The sequence below is a fragment of the Homarus americanus genome, unplaced genomic scaffold, assembly GCF_018991925.1.
Source record: "Homarus americanus isolate GMGI-L3 unplaced genomic scaffold, GMGI_Hamer_2.0 scaffold39675, whole genome shotgun sequence".
NCBI lineage: Eukaryota > Metazoa > Arthropoda > Malacostraca > Decapoda > Nephropidae > Homarus > Homarus americanus.
The window spans coordinates 11,353,018-11,372,902 of record NW_024736071.1 but is presented as its reverse complement, the minus strand read 5'-3'; the positions used below and the strand labels follow the sequence as shown (position 1 = coordinate 11,372,902).

General features: G+C 41.8%; 1 protein-coding gene across 1 annotated transcript in view; it reads right to left on the bottom strand.

Annotated features, from left to right (window-relative positions):
- The window catches only part of LOC121871705 (nephrin-like), a 100,747-nt gene that overhangs the window by 32,103 nt on the left and 48,759 nt on the right, over positions 1–19,885 (bottom strand). The window contains exon 8 of the mRNA XM_042374117.1: positions 17,686–17,845. Coding sequence (XP_042230051.1) covers positions 17,686–17,845 — 160 coding nt within the window. The remainder of the gene's footprint in view (positions 1–17,685; positions 17,846–19,885) is intronic.

Below are 19,885 nucleotides of genomic sequence, written 5' to 3'. Positions count from 1 at the left end.
AGGTTATGTGTCCATTTTTCTACATATCGCGTCATTTAATAATTATTCTAGGACACTTTACCTATTTTTCATTTACTTTATCATGGGCCATTTACTGTATGTGGGTCCGACCAGCTGGATCTCTGAAGGTAAAATAATGAGCTGGTTTGTGTATTATATTATGTTGGGGTCAAGGTGTCATGGCAGTTTCAACAGTTGATAACACACATGGCGAAAGTCTGTTATTTTATTTTGTTTCTACCTTAAAAATTATACGAATCGTCAACGGTGACAGGCCCACGTACTGTACGAGACCTTCCTCCGTCAGCCTTCCATGAAGGCTACCATTCTCTCAGAGACAGTGTGGTTCCCTGGCGCTCACGGTGGAATATATAAATTTCCTCTGACATCCTCTTATCTCTCGCTTATAACATCAGCATATTTTTCATAAATCAAATCCGACCTTAACTTAAAGCTGGTGGGGTTATTGGCCATCAAGTGGTTAGAGCGAAAGAAGCAATAAAACGCCTAAAAGTTGACATATCCGTTCTTAAGTCGAAGTGCACAAGTGGATGACTCCTCAGACATCTCCCTTGTCACTTCTTGATCGTTCTGTCCTAAATGAACGACTTCATATATTCTACTCCGGCTGCCTCATAAGGCAAAGGTTCCCCGACTCTTTCTTTCGGTAAAGTGAGAATAGGAAGATAATTGTAACTTCTTGCCTGGCTTTACGAATCCAACATTTCCCTCACTTTAAGAATATCTTGTACTCCACCACGGTAGTCGTCATTATGAGCCTGTACTGTGACAAGGAGAATAAACCTGTTAGCAAAAGAAGGAGAAACTGAGAATCACAGATGCTTCAGCCTGGTCCACTACTTCGATATATTACTCGTACAATGCTGTCTTGTAGAAATAGTGATGAGGTTTTCACAAACTCTGGAATATTTTACTATGAATTCCTTTGAAGACATTGATAAACTGATCCCCCTGTATTGATGTGATCCACTACCTTAAAGTAGCCATAAAATTCTTACTATTAAACTTCACAAAAAAGTAAAGTATATTAACAGTTACTCTCAATAGGTTAGTCAAGTCATTAACTCTGATAAACATCTACTGGTAAACGACAGTTCTAAGGAATTTACAGTGTGTCCATAAATGACTACCCCGATTAAAGGATGAGAGCATACTGTTTTTAGGGTAATCATTTAGGGACACCCTGTATTTTTCAACAACTTGTACTGTGAATTATATTTGTCCAGACCAGTGGCACAGGTAAGCTTGATCATTCTGGACTTGAGAACAAATATCTGTGTTTTATTCATTTGTTTATTGATATTTCCCGAGTATGAAAGTAGCCATAGCGACGTGCATCAACTTCGCCTCAGAACTCATAATGTGGATATAAGACACACGGTTACGAACATAATCCAAATTATTATTGATGATGATCCGCTGTAACGCCACTCAGCTGTCCGGCCAGACGAGTGTCAATAAAGATGGAACGCGTTGAAGTGTCTTTAATAAATTTATTATCCCCCTGCACACACAGAGACACACACTGCCGTTAATCCTCTATCAGCGGGGTCACCCTGCCTCTGCATTTATTGGTGTATCCTTTACAGTTCAGTAAATAGGAAGCAGCTCCATTAGTTTTAGGGTGAGCATCGCAAGTGGGAGCCACTGTAACAGGCAGGTCTGGGGGAAGTTGATTTGTTCAGGCCTCAAGACTCCCCAGCCACATTTTCTCCTCTGTATCTGCTGGCAAAGGATCATCCAGTCTTAATTAAACTTCCAAACTTGTTGAACTTTTCTTCCAGTCTTGATAGTTATGGGATTAGTTCAACTTAAAACACCATATATCTCCCTCCATTATTTATCAGTTTATGCTTCGTTAGTGGTTCTTGGCAGCTCATCCCTGCACATGTACAGTACCAACCAGAGCTGTTCATTACCGCCAGGGAGAGTCTCATACATCTGATTATTTGTTCTGTATAAATCGCTAACTAATAACTGTATATTAACATTTCATAACTACACGACCCCACTGTGTGCAGAGCAGAGTTCCTGCAGATCATATACTGTTCATACAGGAACGCTTTAACTTTGTTACCAAAATTAACTTCTGTTAAATTACTGAACTGTTGTAAAGTAGCCTGAAGTAGATAACGTAAACCAGTTGTCCTACTAACACTGACTATAATCCCTCTATGAATTTTCATTGGGATATGCAATCTTTAACCTCTTCATTACAGGACGCAACATTTAATATTCTATTTGACTAACGCCACACAACTTTTTGGCAGCACATCAGAGAGACCCCATACCCAAGGGGTTAATAAACTGTCTCCACTAATTGTTAATATCTGTATCAAATTTGTAGTATTGGTCGGACCCTTTCAACACTTCCCCTTTCACTGACCACATTATCGTTTAGTTGTGAATCACGAGTCACTCTTCTTTGTGTTTTTAACATTTTATTGTGTGAATTATAATAGATAACTTGGAGATAATTGTTTCTTTAATATAAAATACTCTGTTAAAATACACAGTAATATTGTACTGTTGTAGCCTTTGTGGATCAACTATTTCCAGGTTAAAATATTCCTCAGGTGTCAACCGCGAGCATGTCCGACACTTTGGCGTGAAGAAAGGCCTTGTGTGAGCCTTGATCAAAGCTGTAATTTATACTCGACGTTTGTGAAGAATTATTTTTACTGTAGAGGGCGGTATTAGGGTACAGATAAAGACGTTATTATTATGTAAAATTATACCAGAGCTTGTCGTCTGTTATCTCCTGAAGAGCAATACAATGAATGATGAGTTCCCTGTTGGCTGTTAGGACTGACTCTCACATTACTTGAACATTACGCCGTCTCATGAGCACCAAGTTGTTTCTCTCACTGTCCTGGTTCCTCTGCTCCAGCCATTCTAGCTGCGGCCACAATATATCGCTGGCAGTGATCCTGGCCAAGTACACAACCTGAAAGTGAAACTAAAGTACTTTTACCACACTTGGATTTATACGTCGAAAGGCTTTATCATCATCATTAGTGTTAACCTCATAAATAACAATGTCCTCAGTTCTCTGTCATATAAGGTTATTTAGTGTCAGCAGAGACTCGGTGTCTTTGGATATATTCATTCCAATAATTGACACTCCTAACTTTATCCATTCCTGGGGTTGTCTCGAAATAAAGTATAAGAGCATTATTCAGGGCTTGTCTGAGCTCAGAGAGGACAGGGTAATCATTGTGCGCGTTTCACTTAATTAACTCCTGGGATTTATATGTTTATTTGTCGGCTCAGCAGCGATAATCGACCACCCGGCAGCTGGTGTGGCACAGCCTTTGTTCTCCAAACTTCTCAGTAAATACACATTCTGTGTCACCTCGGAAGGTCTAGAGCTCAGTGATATGGTGTGCAGGAGCCTTAGCTTTTAAAATTTGTTTGAACAATCATGAATATTTCAATTTGCTCTGCCGAAACTTTCTGACGACAGGTGGCACCGTTGACCTTCGCACGACCTTTTAGATGACTCAGTTGACTTCCGATCCCGAGTTGGCTCTCCCAGGACGAGTACCAAGTAGTTACCTTCTCGTCAACTGTAGGGAAAATTATATTTGATAAAATGTGATTAGCTGAGCCACACTTTCCTGCAGCTACTATGGTGTCTGGGAAGTGAATTATTTCTATAATAGTTTGATGAGGAGAGCCATCATAAGTTGAATGTGCGTCTAGTACACTCTCTTTACCTTTCAGTGTACTTGATTTACTGTCTCTAGTCAAAACATTTATTGTTTACTGACGAACTTGTGTTCGTCGACGTTAAGATGGCACCGCTTAATTTTATGTTAAATGACTTATTAATTTATTTCGTAAAAACTAATTGTGACGAGCAAAGTATTTTTTTATTAGTTAATAAAGTTAATTATACTAGAAACTTTTAAGTTGTAACTTCATTTATTTGGGTACAATTCTTGGTTCACGAAAAAAAGCATTGAACATCCCAATTTATTACACCAAGTTTTCTGCCTAAGTGAATAGCCTACTTCAAGAGGCCGACGACCACTGAGTTACTCAACAGTGTGACTGTACACCATTCAAGCTGATCTTTACCGTGTTGTTCATCATTGATACTCTTCGGAGTCCTCATATCGGGGATTGTCTCTTGGATAAATTATAGAGCCCGTGAAGATGCTGACACGGGTAAAGGCTCTAAGACCTTAAGGTTATCTCAATATTAATGCCATTTAGCTTTATGAAGAGAATGGCCAACGATTCTTGTAACTCCCTATGATAATAAAAGGAATCGCCACCTCTCCTGAACAACTGTATGTTTCCCCCATCACAGAGTCTCACTACTGGGAGCGCACTGCCGCGGGTGTATAAAGTATCCCAACACTCTTCGAAGGACCAAATTAACAGATGGAAAATTAAATTAAATACTCTGTCCTACGACTGAGTTATAATTTGATCAACTGCGAGGGTTAAACTGTAGTATCAAGACTTTGCTTGTCAAAAAATAATGGGACAAAATATCGTGTGATGTAACCAGTAGTGACTGTACCTCACGATAGAGCTCTATCAACACACAGCTCAATGGTAACTACCGTAATTGTATTCAGAGTATTAATAACCTAACCTGCCCATTATCTATCATTCAGTGTACCACACCTGCCACACCACCTCTTCCCTCAACCTGTGAATCACACCTGCCACACCACCTCCTCCCTTAACCTGTGTCATACACCTGCCACACCATCTCCTCCCTTAACCTGTGTCATACACCTGCCACACCACCTCCTCCCTTAACCTGTGTATCATACCTACCACACCACCTCCTCCCTTTTAACTTGTGTCACATACCTGCACACCATCTCCTCCCTTAACCTGTGTCATACACCTGCCACACCACCTCCCTCAACCTGTGTCACACACCTGCCACACCACCTCCTCCTTTAACTTGTCACACCTGCCACACCACACCTGTGTCATACACCTGCCACACCACCTCCTCAACCTGTGTCACACACCTGTGTCATACCCTGTCACCTGCCTCCCCCCACACACACACCACAACCTGTGTCACACACCTGCCACACCACCTCCTCCACCTGTGTCACACACCTGCACACCACCCTCACCTCTTCCCTGCCACACCACCTCCTCCTACCCACACACCTGCCACACCACTCCCTGTTAACCTGTGTCACCACACCTGCCATACACCTCACACCCACCGCTCCACATCACACCCTGCCCACACATCACACACCTGTAACCACACCTGCCACACCACCTCTTCCTCAACCTGTCTCACACACCTGCCACACCACCTCCTCCCTAGCCCACACCTGCCACACCAAACCTGTCTCACACCTGCCACACCACCTCCTCCTCACACCTGCCACACCACCTCCCTCCGTCAACCTGTGTATCACACCTGCCACACCATCTCCTCCCTTAACCTGTGTCATACACCTGCCACACCGCCTCCTCCCTTAACCTGTGTATCACACCTGCCACACCACCTCCTCCGTCAACCTGTGTATCACACCTGCCACACCATCTCCTCCCTTAACCTGTGTCATACACCTGCCATACCACCTCCTCCTTAACCTGTGTCACACACCTGCCACACCGCCTCCTCCCTTAACCTGTGTATCACACCCACACCACCCTCCTCCTTAACCTGTGTCACATACCTGCCACACCACCTCTTCCTCAACCTGTCTCACACACCTGCAACACACCTCCTCCCTAGCACACACCTGCCACCCACCTCCTCCTCAACCTGTGTATGCATTTAACCTGTGTCACACACCTGCCACACCACCTCCTCCCTCAACCTGTGTCACACACCTACCACACCACCTCCTCATTTAACCTGTGTCACACACCTGCCACACCACCTCCTCCCTCAACCTGTGTCACACACCTACCACACCACCTCCTCATTTAACCTGTGTCACACACCTGCCACACCACCTCCCTCAACCTGTCACACACCTGCCACACCACCTCCTCCCTCAACCTGTGTATGACACCTGCCACACCACCTGTCATTTAACCTCAACCTGTGTCACACACCCCACACACCACACCACCCACACCTCACCTCACCTGTGTCACACACCTCCCTGTCACACACCTGCCACACCACCTCCTCCTCCCTCAACCTGTGTATGACACCTGCCACACCACCTCCGCATTTAACCTGTGTCACACACCTGCCACACCACCTCCTCCCTCAACTTGTGTTACACACCTGCCACACCACCTCCTCCCTCAACCTGTGTCACACACCTGCCACACCACCTCCTCCCTTAACCTGTGTCACACACCTGCCACACCACCTCCTCCCTTAACCTGTGTATCATACCTACCACACCACCTCCTTCCTCAACCTGTGTCACACACCTGCCACACCACCTCCCTTTTGTTCTGTGTATGATCGTTAGCCTTTGTGGCCTAGGCGTGTTCACGGTCCGAGTGAGTGGAGCATGGAGGCTCCATGGAGTGGACTGAGCATCGTCAAGCAGTTAAGTCCAGAATTTTTAGACGTCATGCGAAGTCCAACAGCACATAATTCTGACGCCTCACAACCCAAGAGCCATAGTTATTGCACTTACCAAACCAAACCTTAATATGTACAGTACGATACTCGGTAGATTGACAGCTTTACCGACAGATTTTGCCTATTGGAAGACATTGTAATAAAGTTTACAGTGTTGTAGCTTTAGCATCTCGGTAAAGGAAAAGTGGCGGGGTAAATATCAGTTCACGGAATCTTCAAAGCCGTACATTTTCGTCCAGATCTCCGAAATAGCTACGTCACTCCCTATCCAGCTGATATTTTATATTTTTCCCGCCTAACCTGGAACATTCATTATAATGTGTTGCTCTGACTTAATTTAATTTACATTTTACAATCCCTTCACGTAAGATCTCTCCTACACAAGGCATTGCTTCACCTTTTTCTTTTCACTACTCTTTTTTCCTCTCCCTTCTTCTCTTCATGGTTTTTCTCCTCTCATCGTCTCGTCCTCTTTTCCTCACAGTTTCTCTCCTCTCTTCACCTCACCTCTTCCTTTCTCTCTTCACCTCTTACCGTCTTTCCTCACCTCTTTCCTTTTCTCCTCACCTCCTACTTCCTCGCCCTTCCTCTCCTCACCTCCTGTCTCTTCACCTCACCTCTTCCTTTCTCTCTTCACCTCTTACCGTCTTTCCTCACCTCTTTCCTTTTCTCCTCACCTCCTACCTCCTCTCCTCACCTTACAGCAGGACAACTTTAAGTCAGACTCTCGTCCTGGACTTTTACAGTTCTTTAACATAATCCATCTTCTTCCAGCTCTCGTACACGTGTCTTTGTGATGCACATTCCTTCACTCTTTCTCTATATCACTCTTTATCTTATTATGATTCCCACACTGATTTTTCTCATCATTCTCATCTCACGCCTCTGTTGATCAAGCAGGAGTCTAATGTGGCATTCTCTTACTCATCTTTTCAATTTATACGATCAGTTCAATAATTGTCTTAAATATTCTTGTCCTTATTGTAGTCGTTTTTATTATTATTATTATTAGTGTTATTGTTGGTGTTCTTTATTATTATTATTATTATTATTATTATTATTATTATTATTATTATTATTATTATTATTATTATTAATTATTATCAGCAGCAGCTATTATTGGGGGAGGTTGGAGGATACGATAAAAAAGTAGTTTTAATAGTAGGAGCAGTAGTAGTACAGTAATAGAATAAGTAGTAGAAGTAGTAGAAGCAGCAGCAGTAGTAGTGCCTAGTATCCTTCACCAAACAGCTGTCTGGTGTCCTGCACAAATAAGTGAACATAAATTGGTCTTTGGGCTTAGAAATATAGTTCGAAAATGTAGATTTTTTGGGAACCATTTAACCGGCCGAGGAGGAAGTCGGAATACGTAATCACTGAGTGGAAGTGATTCATACTTCCTTGAAAGAGATGGACGATGGAGGGTCTAGTCCCAGCAAATTCGGTGAAAAGGAAAATACCAATAATTTCAAAGCAAAAATGTGCTATAGTCAGAAAAATGTTATTCAGATTTATTCAATGATATTTGAACGGTTCAAGTTGTTGGCTGCCACTTCGTATGCAAACGAATTCGAAAAAAAATATTTATATATATAAACTTTCAAGCCTTTCCCCCCACTTAATTCACGGTGGCCAGCATCAAAAGCAAATATACACCCGCTCACTAATTCTCCCTTAATTAAGTTATCACTCATTCATTCTTACTGCGGTGATAGACGTGCTCTCTTAATGAACTCCTTCCCCAACAAGGACCTAAGCACCCATCTTTTTTATCCCCGTCGCTTTACACAAGCCACTAGTGTTCATAGCAGCGAGTCCTGGGGCCCAAGCCTTACTCTACTTTATGTCTCGTTCCTCCCTCATTCACCCCACACTGCTGCGTCCCGCCAATGACCTTCATCTATCTTCCTCTGCTGTTCTTGGTCTTCCTCCGTCCTTCTTGCCCATCCACTCCTGTTCTCCACATCAACTGACCACCATGCAGACATGCTAGTGGACTACGTATCTACGCCAAGAAGGACGTCCCCTACCAACCTCTCGACGTCCCCCTTGAAGCCGACACTACCGACGTACACGCCATCACAATCACACTAAAAGGTATGTCCCTCAATACTGTTAATGCCTATGGCTATGGCCTGACACTTGACATTATTAGGGACCTGCCACGCTTTGCCATAAACAGATAAATTGTACCGGGAATTTTACCCCCCACACACTCATTATTCTGTCACTTTATGTAACTTGCTGACAAAACCCATGACCCTTCAGGCTTTTACGCCCTTATTGCATGGATCATAAAGGCAAGCATGAACTACGCATGCTTCCCAGATGGGCGCTGTAAACGCTTCTGCGCTTCACCTTGCACAGGATGTAAGGGGGTGCCCAATAAACTAGCCCCCTTGGGGGCAATCTAAAAAAAACTATCTTCTTGGTCTTCCTCTGTCCTTCTTAGTCTTCCTCATCCTGTTCTTGGTGTTCCCCTGCTGTTCTAGGTCTTCCTCTGCTGTTCTTGGTCTTCCTCTGCTGTTCTTGGTCTTCCTCTGTCCTTCTTGGTCTTCCTCTGCTGTGTTTGGTCTTCCTCTGCTGTTCTTGGTCTTCTTCTGCTCTTCTTGGTCTTCCTCTGCTCTTCTTGGTCTTCCTCTGCTCTTCTTGGTCTTCCTCTGCTCTTCGTGGTCTTCCTAAATTTTTCTTGTTCTTCTCTTCTTCTTGGTCTCATCACGTTCTTCTTGATCTTTTCACGTTTTTCTTGGCCTTCCCCTGTTCTTTATAGTGACCTTCCTCTCCTATGACCCTTCTCCTGTTCTTCTTGATCTTCTCCTGTTCTTCTAGATCTTCTCCTTCCTCTCCTACGATCCTTCTCCAAATTATACACTCTCTTTATCTATCTTTATCCCTGCTCCTCTACCCAACACCTTTCTCTGTGTATTTCCACATCTCTGAGTCTCTTTCTCCTCTCTGCATCCTCTTTCCCCACCAACATATTGCTCTCAAATACGTCCTTTTCTTCTCACTTCTGATTTATTCATTATTTCTTCTTGTATCCAGTGTGTACAAAAAGTGTCTCACCGACGTTATGATTTTGGGTTAATAACTTCTGCGTATATACCCGCCTTGACCTCTTCTGTCGTGGTTTCGTTGGGGTTTTTCTCTATATATGTCTCAATGTTTTTTTTTTTTTGGGGGGGGGGGTATCCTTCCGCCACTGTGCACTTCAGTTTATCACGTTCAGTTTTATTTGTCCACGCAGCCACTCCCAGATATTTCAGCAGTTCCCTTTTTCTCCATTTTATCTCCTCTCAGATTGTCCATTTATTTCTCCTTTTCTTCCCTTTCTATTTACTTTTTTAACATTTCTTTTTTTTTAAACATTCGCTATCAACCTTCTCGCAGTATTATATTCTTTACAGATTTATTCGCTGACTTTTGAAACTTCTCTCGCTTACTAACTTCAAAAGCAGTGACATCTGGATATTGCAAGTGACTTACCTCTGATTTACACCTCACTAAAGTTGCACCTCTTTCTATCACTGCTCGTTCTACCATACCCATGAAAATATGAAGAAATTTGACGGAAAACTATACTCTTACGGGGAAGTAATTTATTTTTCTCTGCACCAACGAAATATTCACACGTCTTCCATCTGCTCGATCCATTTTCACTACTTTCCACTATTCTTTTCTGTGTAACGCAAATATACGATCTATTTCCCCCATCCTCTCTTCTGGTCTGAGACAACTCTTTCTCCAAGACTCTCTCTGTGTTTATTTGACGTATATTATCTCTGGTCTACTAAACAGATTTATTCCTTTATAATCCCTCACATTCATTCTTTTACCTTTATACATTGATAGTAAATTTCTTTTAATTATTCTTTTGTTATTGTTCTCTCTGTATTGTATCTGACCTGTAAGCTTTTGTTAGTCATTCTTTTATTACCACAACGTTGGGTTTAATATTTCAACTTTAGGTTCCTTGTCTTCATTGACCTTACTTCAAATTCACTCTCAACTCTTCTTCTATTATTATTTTTCCTGTTTTGCCTCAATAATAAACAATACATTTGGCCCTAAATAATGTATTTTCGTCTCTCTTTCATCTCTTACATTTAAGAATTCTTCACAATATTCTCCCGTCTTCGTTTTTGTTTTGTTTTCATCTGCTATTTCCAATTTTTATTTTGACTCACTTACTCAATTTATTTCTCTCTATAAGTGCTTCAGTTTTTCCTAAGACCTTGTGACAACCTTTTCTTCACCTTTTATTTTATTTTTTTTTGTTTCATTATTTTATTTTAGTTCCCTTCTGATGTTACGATAGTCCCCCATCTTTATCATTTCTTTCTTGCATTTGCTGTTTATATGTCTTTATCTTCTCTTAAAAAACATTGTCTCCCTCTTTTTGTTTTGCCTCTCTATACCTTTGTACCCACACACCTCAGCACGCATTACTCTATACCTTTGTACCCACACACCTCAGCACGCACTACTCTATACCTTTGTACCCACACACCTCAGCACGCACTACTCTATACCTTTGTACCCACACACCTCAGCACGCACTACTCTATACCTTTGTACCCACACACTCACGCTACGCATTACTCAGCACTATTACCTTTGTGCACGCATTGTACAGCATGCCCACACACCTCAGCACACTATACTCTATGCACTACAGCACACAGCACGCACTAGTACCCACACACCTCAGCACGCATTACTCTATACCTTTGTACCCACACACCTCAGCACGCACTACTCTATACCTTTGTACCCACACACCTCAGCACGCACTACTCTATACCTTTGTACCCACACACCTCAGCATGCACTAAGACAGCTCTTTTCATTTGTTCCCTTTCTTCTTCAACTCCTCCCACTAAAGCTTCATTTACATATCATGATATATTTCAGCCACATATTCCTTCCTCAGATCCTCAACTCCTCTTGCCTTTTTTCTTTTTCACTTCTTCAAATCGAATCTCTCTTACCCTAAACCTTTCATTAATAACTGACTTATTTACTACTGAGTAATGATCAGACACTCTACCTTATTCCTCTTACCACTAATAATGGTTGCCCCTCGTGTAACGATGATGGCCGGCCCAAGGGTCAACTAGGCGTGACTTTGTGTTAAGGAATGTTTTCATTTCCATTTTGTGACTCCGACATAATATGTGGCGAAAAGCAATTAACGAGCTGAGTGACCCAGTGTCAAGGAAGTGACAACTCGCCAACTGCACTGGCAAACCATTACCCCGGAACACGATCCGCAAATCGATTAACATCCAGGTTCCCAATTACTGCTGGGTAGACAGAGGCAAATGGCGAAAAGAAACTTGTCCATAGTTTCACCTTGCCCGGGGATCGAACCCGGGTCCGCTCGCTTGCGAGGCGAGCATGCTGACCTTCTCATCTCCTTGTATACAGTTGTAATTTGTTTCATTCTGTACCTAGTATTTCCCCACTGTGTAATGACTTACTATAACCCACTTTCCTCTTAATATTTTAGGACAGATCCACTTATATTCTGGTACACAACTCTGCCTTACACCACTCGGCACCACTGTCAGTCCTTCCACCAGACACTCCTGACTTCAGATTTGTTTCACATATAAACATTCAAGTTCATTAATTTTCACGTACCATAGTTTCAGTCAGTTCATCTCCCTCAGTCTGACTACATCTACGTACAGTACACTCAGTCAACCTACATTTATGTCCTCTTGTTTTAATAACTGAATACACAAACGTGGGGTAACTAACTAGCCTGGACTAGTTGAAGGGGTGCCTCAAGCCTCAATTAAATGACTTCCTTCCATGCTCAGTATATATACAGTAAATGGCAAAGTATATGTATAGGTAAATACGTACAATTGCAGACAAAATTCCCTGAACACATCAATATCTGGCACGAAATGGAAAAAGAGAACACTCCTTAATAAAGATAAAATATAATAAACGTTAAAATAAAATTCCAATTCCCTTCACCTAATGATCCTCTAGATGACAGATACTGCAAAATGTCCAGGAAATTTTGTCTGCAACTGTACATAGATGCAGATATTTACGTTAAAATTTTTACTAAATAACAGCATCCAGCCGTTAAAGAGGTCAGTCCTTTCTTTGCTATGACCTTCAGTTTCCATTGTTAGTACAGGAGGAAACTTGTGATGTATCGTATACAGTAGTTGGGTCACACTAGATAACACCCCTCTGACATCTGACCCGGGTCGGACATCAAACCTAGGACACAGTAGTAAACATCAGGTATATAACTGTTGTACCACTGCTGTATTCACACACACACACACACACACACACACACACACACACACACACACACACACACTCTTCCACACACACACTCTTCCATACCCACACCTAACACCTAACCCCAGTACCCACACCAGTACCCACACCTCACACCTAACCCCAGTACCCACACCTAACCCCCCACACCTCACACCTAACCCCCACACCCCACACCTAACCTCCCACACCTAACCTCCCACACCTAACCTCCCACACCCCACACCTAACCCTACAGTACCTACACCTACACAGGGAGGAAAGTAGTGGAAGAGGAATGCAGGAGAGCGGAACATGAGTCAGGGAAAAGAGTGGTGTAAGGGGGTGTACCTGCAGGTGAGGGGGAAGGACATTTACACCTCAAAGGGCTGGAGGAGTGTGTGAGAGTCGACGCTGAAAAGTGAGGGTGATGGTTGAGGAAAACTTCGTGGAATACATATTAAATGAGAGAGAGAGAGAGAGAGAGAGAGAGAGAGAGAGAGAGAGAGAGAGATAGGAAGAGAGAGAGAAGGGAGAGAGAGAGTGAGTTCGGGAAAGATAAGTGAGTGGATAGTGTAAAGTCAATCAGTACGTGAGGCAAAGACAGTCAGTCAGTGAGGCTAAGACAGTCAGTCAGTGAGGTGAGGACAGTCAGTCAGTTAGGCGAAGACAGTCATTCAGTTAGGCGAAGACAGTCAGTCAGTGAGGCGAAGACAGTCAGTCAGTGAGGTGAGGAGAGTCAGTCAGTCTGTGAGGCAAAGACAGTCAGTCAGTGAGGCGAAGACAGACAGTCAGTGAGGTGAGGACAGTCAGTCAGTGAGGCAAAGACAGTCAGTCAGTGAGGTGAGGACACTCAGTCAGTCAGTGAGGCAAAGACAGTCAGTCAGTGAGGCGAAGACAAAAGATAGATAAACAAAGAAACCAGAGAGGGTGGGAGGAGGCGACACTGGCTGAGAAGAAAACACAACATCCAAATATCAAACCCGATATAAGGAAGAAAGAATTTATACAAGAGATTTATACTTGACTGACAACTAATGTCTCTGTTGCCTCCCTTATAACCACCAGCATGTAGGTAATATGGTATTATATAAATACAACATCACCACTAGGAAAGGTGTAGTGAAAATAGAAGAAGATATTCCTGGCAACTTTCTTTATCGTTTTGGTTTTGCGCTGTGATTGAGCGGGTTGGCAGAACTGTTCCCATAACACAGACTTCTCTTTTTGAAACAGTCTTATATAAATATTAAGCCTTAAATACGTAGTAGTTCTAAACAGAGATTTACAGGTGTTCAGGTTTGATTGACTTTATAATTTACCGAAAACTATAGTTGCACTTTCAGATGGCTAAAATGTATTGTATACATCTGACAGATTGACAGTACCAGCTCACGTGAGGCTGGGAGGGAGAAGGAGGCCCCAGAGAACTGCCATTCGTTATATCCCACCGGTTGTATAACACTGAATCCTGGTTGTAATTGACGATGGTAGGTTCAGATAAAGCCAAGGTGGTAATAATAATAATAATAATAATAATAATAATAATAATAATAATAATAATAATAATAATAAAGGTGAAGAAACACTGGCGGGTGTGGACATGCGTTGTGGGGCGGTTTACTGTAGGTCGGGGTGAACGTCACAGTGGCAAAATGGAAGTGTCAAAATTACACCAACACCACACAGGAAGCAGCCAAAGAGAGGCGAGACTTGCTGCTCACTCACTGTTATTTTGTGTTCCCGGGGCGTGATGGTTTATAGCTGACAAAGGTACGTGGGTGGTACAGGTTATATTAAAAGATATCCTTAATACCTAAAAGATACAATGTGAATTTATTGTGAGAAGTTATGAGATGGAATATATCCTAGGCAGAGCGTGATATAATGGTCAAATGTTACTATGGAGTTATGTCTCGTTACAAACTAAGCTTTCAATATAATCTTTCTCTCTCGTGTACATCCGAAAGTTATGAAAAGTCCTGAAAAATATGATGCAATAACGTAAATATTTCTGTTCACTAGTAATGCTAGTATTTTATTAAGGCAGAATATATATAAGGGTCATACATCTGACTTCGTAACAACAACAGCGATAACTTGACCGGGGTGTGTGGGAACTGTCCAGTAATTTTAGTGCAGGTGAAAGCTGAGAGAGAACGTTAGGTAGCTGGGTGTGAGGCACTGACACTATACGAAAGCTGGGAGTGTAACGACAATATTGATACCCCTAGGTGGCTGGTTAGAAGTTACTGACATTCCTAGGTGTCTAGAATTGTGATACGGATATTACTGTGTCTGGGAACTGTGCTCCCAGTTCACCCAGGTGTAAATGGGTATCTAAGTTTACAATTTGGGGAAGTGAAGGCGGTCGAGGGCAGTACCGGCCATGCTGCCTCCTTGTGTACAGAAGGTTTAGGAACAGTGTGCTGTATCAACACTACCCCCAACACCAGTCATGCCTATGGGACTTACTTTCACTTTTACTCCTAAATGGCTGGCTGTGAATAAGGCACTGGTACTCCTCTGTTGCTGGGAAAAGACTAACACTCGTAGGTGACTGGGAATACGACAGACAGACAGACAGACAGACAGACAGCCAGACACTCACTCCGAGGTGTCTGGCAGTAACACACTGGCACTCCAAGTTGCCTGACAATTTCGAGACAATCCCTTGCTGTTCGAGACAACAGTAGGAATTATAATGAAAATGCAGACAAGTGAACTTGATACCTCACTGCATAAGACGAGTTGTTTTCAGTGATGTGGGTCTCGAGTTTCTGCCTCAGACATCCATGGACTTGGGCTTCACTCGAGCCCTTTCGAGGCCAAATTGTCTTTTATAATTTTTTAGATCTGAGCTATAGGCCACATTAAGCATCACGTGCTTATTATTTCTATATTTATATTTATATATCTGTATTATCTGTGAGCTGGGCTTCCTTACGGGTTTGTGATAGTTGGCCTCTAATGCTCCAACTGAACGTGTATTTAGCCATGGGGGATATTAATGAGGCCCCATAGATGCCAGACTTCAACAATTGTACTGAGTTGTTGGTGTTTCTAACGTGTAATGAACACCTACCATGTTCCAAATGAATATAAAAATAAAGTATTGAGATATGATCGATGAGCCTGGTGTAATAAGAATTTAAGTGTGTATTTTTAATTGCTCATATTTATATCATGAATTATTAAAAAAGGCAAATAATTTGGTTTTCGGTTTCATTGACATAAGTCTCGCGACCCTTTTTCAGGTCTCAGTTTCCGTTTCGGTCTTGGACACCCTTGGTCTCTAATTATTACGTTTCAGGTCTGTTGAGGAAGTGGTCAACTTGATAAGTTTTCGTTCAGGTAGCGAGAGTTACCTCACCTCAGGTCACTAAACCACCAAATGAGTAAATAAGTTTCTGAAGACTTTAACTATAATAAGGAGGGATTTCTTGGGTCAAGGTAAATTTTCTTAGGCAAGGTGACCCAGATCAACCCAGGTATTCAATTCCACATTTACTTTACATTACCCAGCACTGTTTATTACAATACGGTGAATGTTTCAGTGTGCTCTATTAACTAAGCCCAATATACTACACACAAACCCAATAGGTAAATTGAAGCAAACTTTATATATTTAATTATATTTATTTATAGTCAGGAAAAAGATTTTTTTTTAATAATTTGGTAGTTGATATAACCATACCTATACTAGTAGGTGAATATTTCCATGAATTAATATAACATTGACCATCCATCATCCAGGGATTTCAACCCCCCAAAATGTATTACTTAAATGAACTGAGACAGCGATTCTTTTGCGAAAAAACAATCCCTAGAAAACACTCTGAAGAGGATGACAAGTCTAATCCCGGGCATTAGGAACCTTGAGTACTGTATAAAGACAGGTTAATGCATCTGAACTTGCACTCCCTCGAGAGACGTAGAGTGAGGGGCGATGTGATTGAGGTGTATAAATGGAAGTCAGGGCTAAACAAAGGGGATATAACAAAGGTACTTAAATTATTCAACCAAGAACGAACTCATAGCAATGGTTTTAAATTAGACAAATTTATATTTAGGCGCGAGATAGGTAAACACTGGTTTGGAAATAGAGTAGTGGATGAGTGGAACAAGTTACTGAACTTCTTCATTAACTCGAACACGTTGGGTAGCTTCAAATAGCCTATATATAGGTTGGATGGATATATGAGCGATAGGGGTTGGGTGTAAACGGGGCTGTCCAGTATGGGCCAATAGACCCGCTGCAGTTTCCTCCATTATTAAGTACTGGCATATAATCAATGCTAAAATTGCAAATGATCTCGGTCTCGGTTCAGGTCTCGACTACATCACTGGGCTTTTCACTCACTTGTTCTGGAAAACTTAGTTGAGTCAAGTGTTTACCTGACAAAGATGTTAATGCTCAGACATTTAACCTGGGACTGGGAGTAAGTCAGGTGATCACAAATGACCTACAGAGATGAATACCATTGTCATGTCGCATTTGGGAAGAAGACATAGTATTCATAAATGATCACTGAGAAGTTACACTGCACCCTCCTTTATCTCTCTGTGATGGTCTGAGAAGTGCTGTAGTCTCTGGGCACAAACAGTTGACTTAGAATAATTATATTTTGTACTCACAGTTGACTTAAGCAAAACATGCGGTGCACTGACACGGTTATCCCAGACACACTCTACTACTATACCGACAATTGACTAAGAACAGCACTACACTGACATTGAATTTGAAGAAAACAAGGTTGTACTCAAACTTAGACTTGAAGCCGGTGGACCTTACACTCACACTTGAGAAGAAGAGCGTCTGTACTCACATTTGACTCTCAGCCGCAGTGGGTTGGAGTGGCCGTCTCCCTGGATGTTGGAGGCAACGCAGTGGTAATTGCCTGACGCTGTCTTGTCCACCTTCTGCAGCACCAGTATATGGTTACCAATGATCACTCCTGCTGACACGTTGTGACGCAGCTCCTCCCCCTGTAACGCAACACACCCATCACCGACAATGTAGAGATCATAATAACGTAACAAAAGTCCTCATGTGGTTCTTGGATCATTTCATACAACAACAGAATAGAAGACCTGACACTGACTGGACTACTGTACGTCTGGTCACACTCGTCTCACATAATAACTTGTGACACATCAAGAAATATTGGAATGTGAGAGATGCCGCGTCCCATGAAGTGTGAAACATATACTACGTCATGTGTAAAATATATCCGACTTGGACGACATTTTCCCTGTAAATAACGAACCGGAAGTAATCCATCTGTGACGTATTTCCTGGGAGAATCATATTTCATCTCCGCCAGGAAAGATTTGAACTCTCTCAAAAAGATTAAACTATTAAACAAAAGCTGAAATATGAACAACCTTGTATTGATACTTCTAAGTCACCTTCATATATACCAAATGGTGAGAGTCAGCCATTGTGTGGCGAGTGTGTCGTGGCCTTGGGGAGGATATACTATAAACAATGAAGATAACAGTTACGGAGCAATGTGCGTGTGTGTAATATTTACATTCTGGACATTGTGGACTGTGGAGACCTCACGTGAGCTATTTTTCATATATTTTCACATTTTTGCACACAATCACTAACAATATTTTGTTGGTGGTAAGCTGGTGGACCAGGCTGTACACAAATATACCGTACTTAAGACTAATGTGTGTGGGTAAATAGATGCAAAACTTGTACTAAAACACAAGCGTACAAGTTAACTGTTGTATACTACCCGAACTTACAATATCTCATTCCCATCATAACTAACATTTTAATACACAAACATTGAATGTATAAGAGAATCAGTGTGTGTTAAAACATTCTCTTGTTTATACGAATGACATCTTGCTGTTTCCATCATCAAAGAGCATTTCATTATTCACAATTAAGTAAATAATATAATACCTATATTACTCAGAGCTCAGATTATAATACTCAATATTATTTCATCACAGTTGAGTAATAAGACCATATAACTGCAGTGAACTATTTTGCGCTGTGCTTTCATGTGGTAACAGTGACTCTCTTTGTGTTTAGTTTCGTACAATATCTTGGCTACGTTGTCTTCTTTACGGGGTATTTTATGGTGCTGAGATGGCTTCTTCGTCTAAACACTGTGGAGGCAAATGTTGAAGTGATGAAACAAAAGGAACAGATAACGTAAGAAAATAAGGAAAAAAACAGAGGAGAAAAATAAAGAGAAAAGACAATAGATAATGAAGGAGAGAGGAAAAGATAGGAGAGGAGTACAGTAATAAGAAAAGATGTTTGAAAAGAGGAGGAAAGGTAAAAAAAAATGTAGAATAGGAGAACGGGAAGTGGTATAAAGAAGAGGAGAGATGAAAAGGAAAGGGAAGGAGAGGAAAGATGGGCAAGAGGGTAAAATAGGAATTATACAAAAGAAGAATAAGAAAAGAAATGAAAGCGAGGAAAAGGACAGAGGCAAATAAAAGAACTAATATATATTAAAAGATGGGTCTGGTGTCATAAGCAATAACTTAGGGGCATATATAACTCCTACTGACCAAAAGCAATAAAACTTTAATCGGGGCGAAATTGTACCCAAGAATAAATAAAATCTGTTGATGTGTCACCTGCCAGAACGGTAGATGTATGGGGTCGTTGTACAGTTAGCGCCCTTAGATGACCTCCAAATAAGACCACATCTGTACCTTTGTCCTCACGGGAACCTTCGAGTTAGGAGCAGGTTTGGAATCATTAATGTTCACTGACTTATTCCCTTGATTAAAATGTTTATCGTAATCAAGGTAATTGGTAATAGTACTCAAGGGGCTAGGACTTCGTACACAAAGGGTTAAGTCTTTGTACGCAAGGGGTTACATCCTCGTACTCAATGTGTTAATTTCTCGTACTCAAGGTGTTAAGTCCTTGTACTCATGGGACTAAGACTGCGGACTCAGGGTAGGAGCTTAAGTCTTAGTATTCTAGGGGTTACAACTTCACGCTCAAGGGGTTAGCTAATACTTCGTCTTCAAAGGGTTAAGTCATTG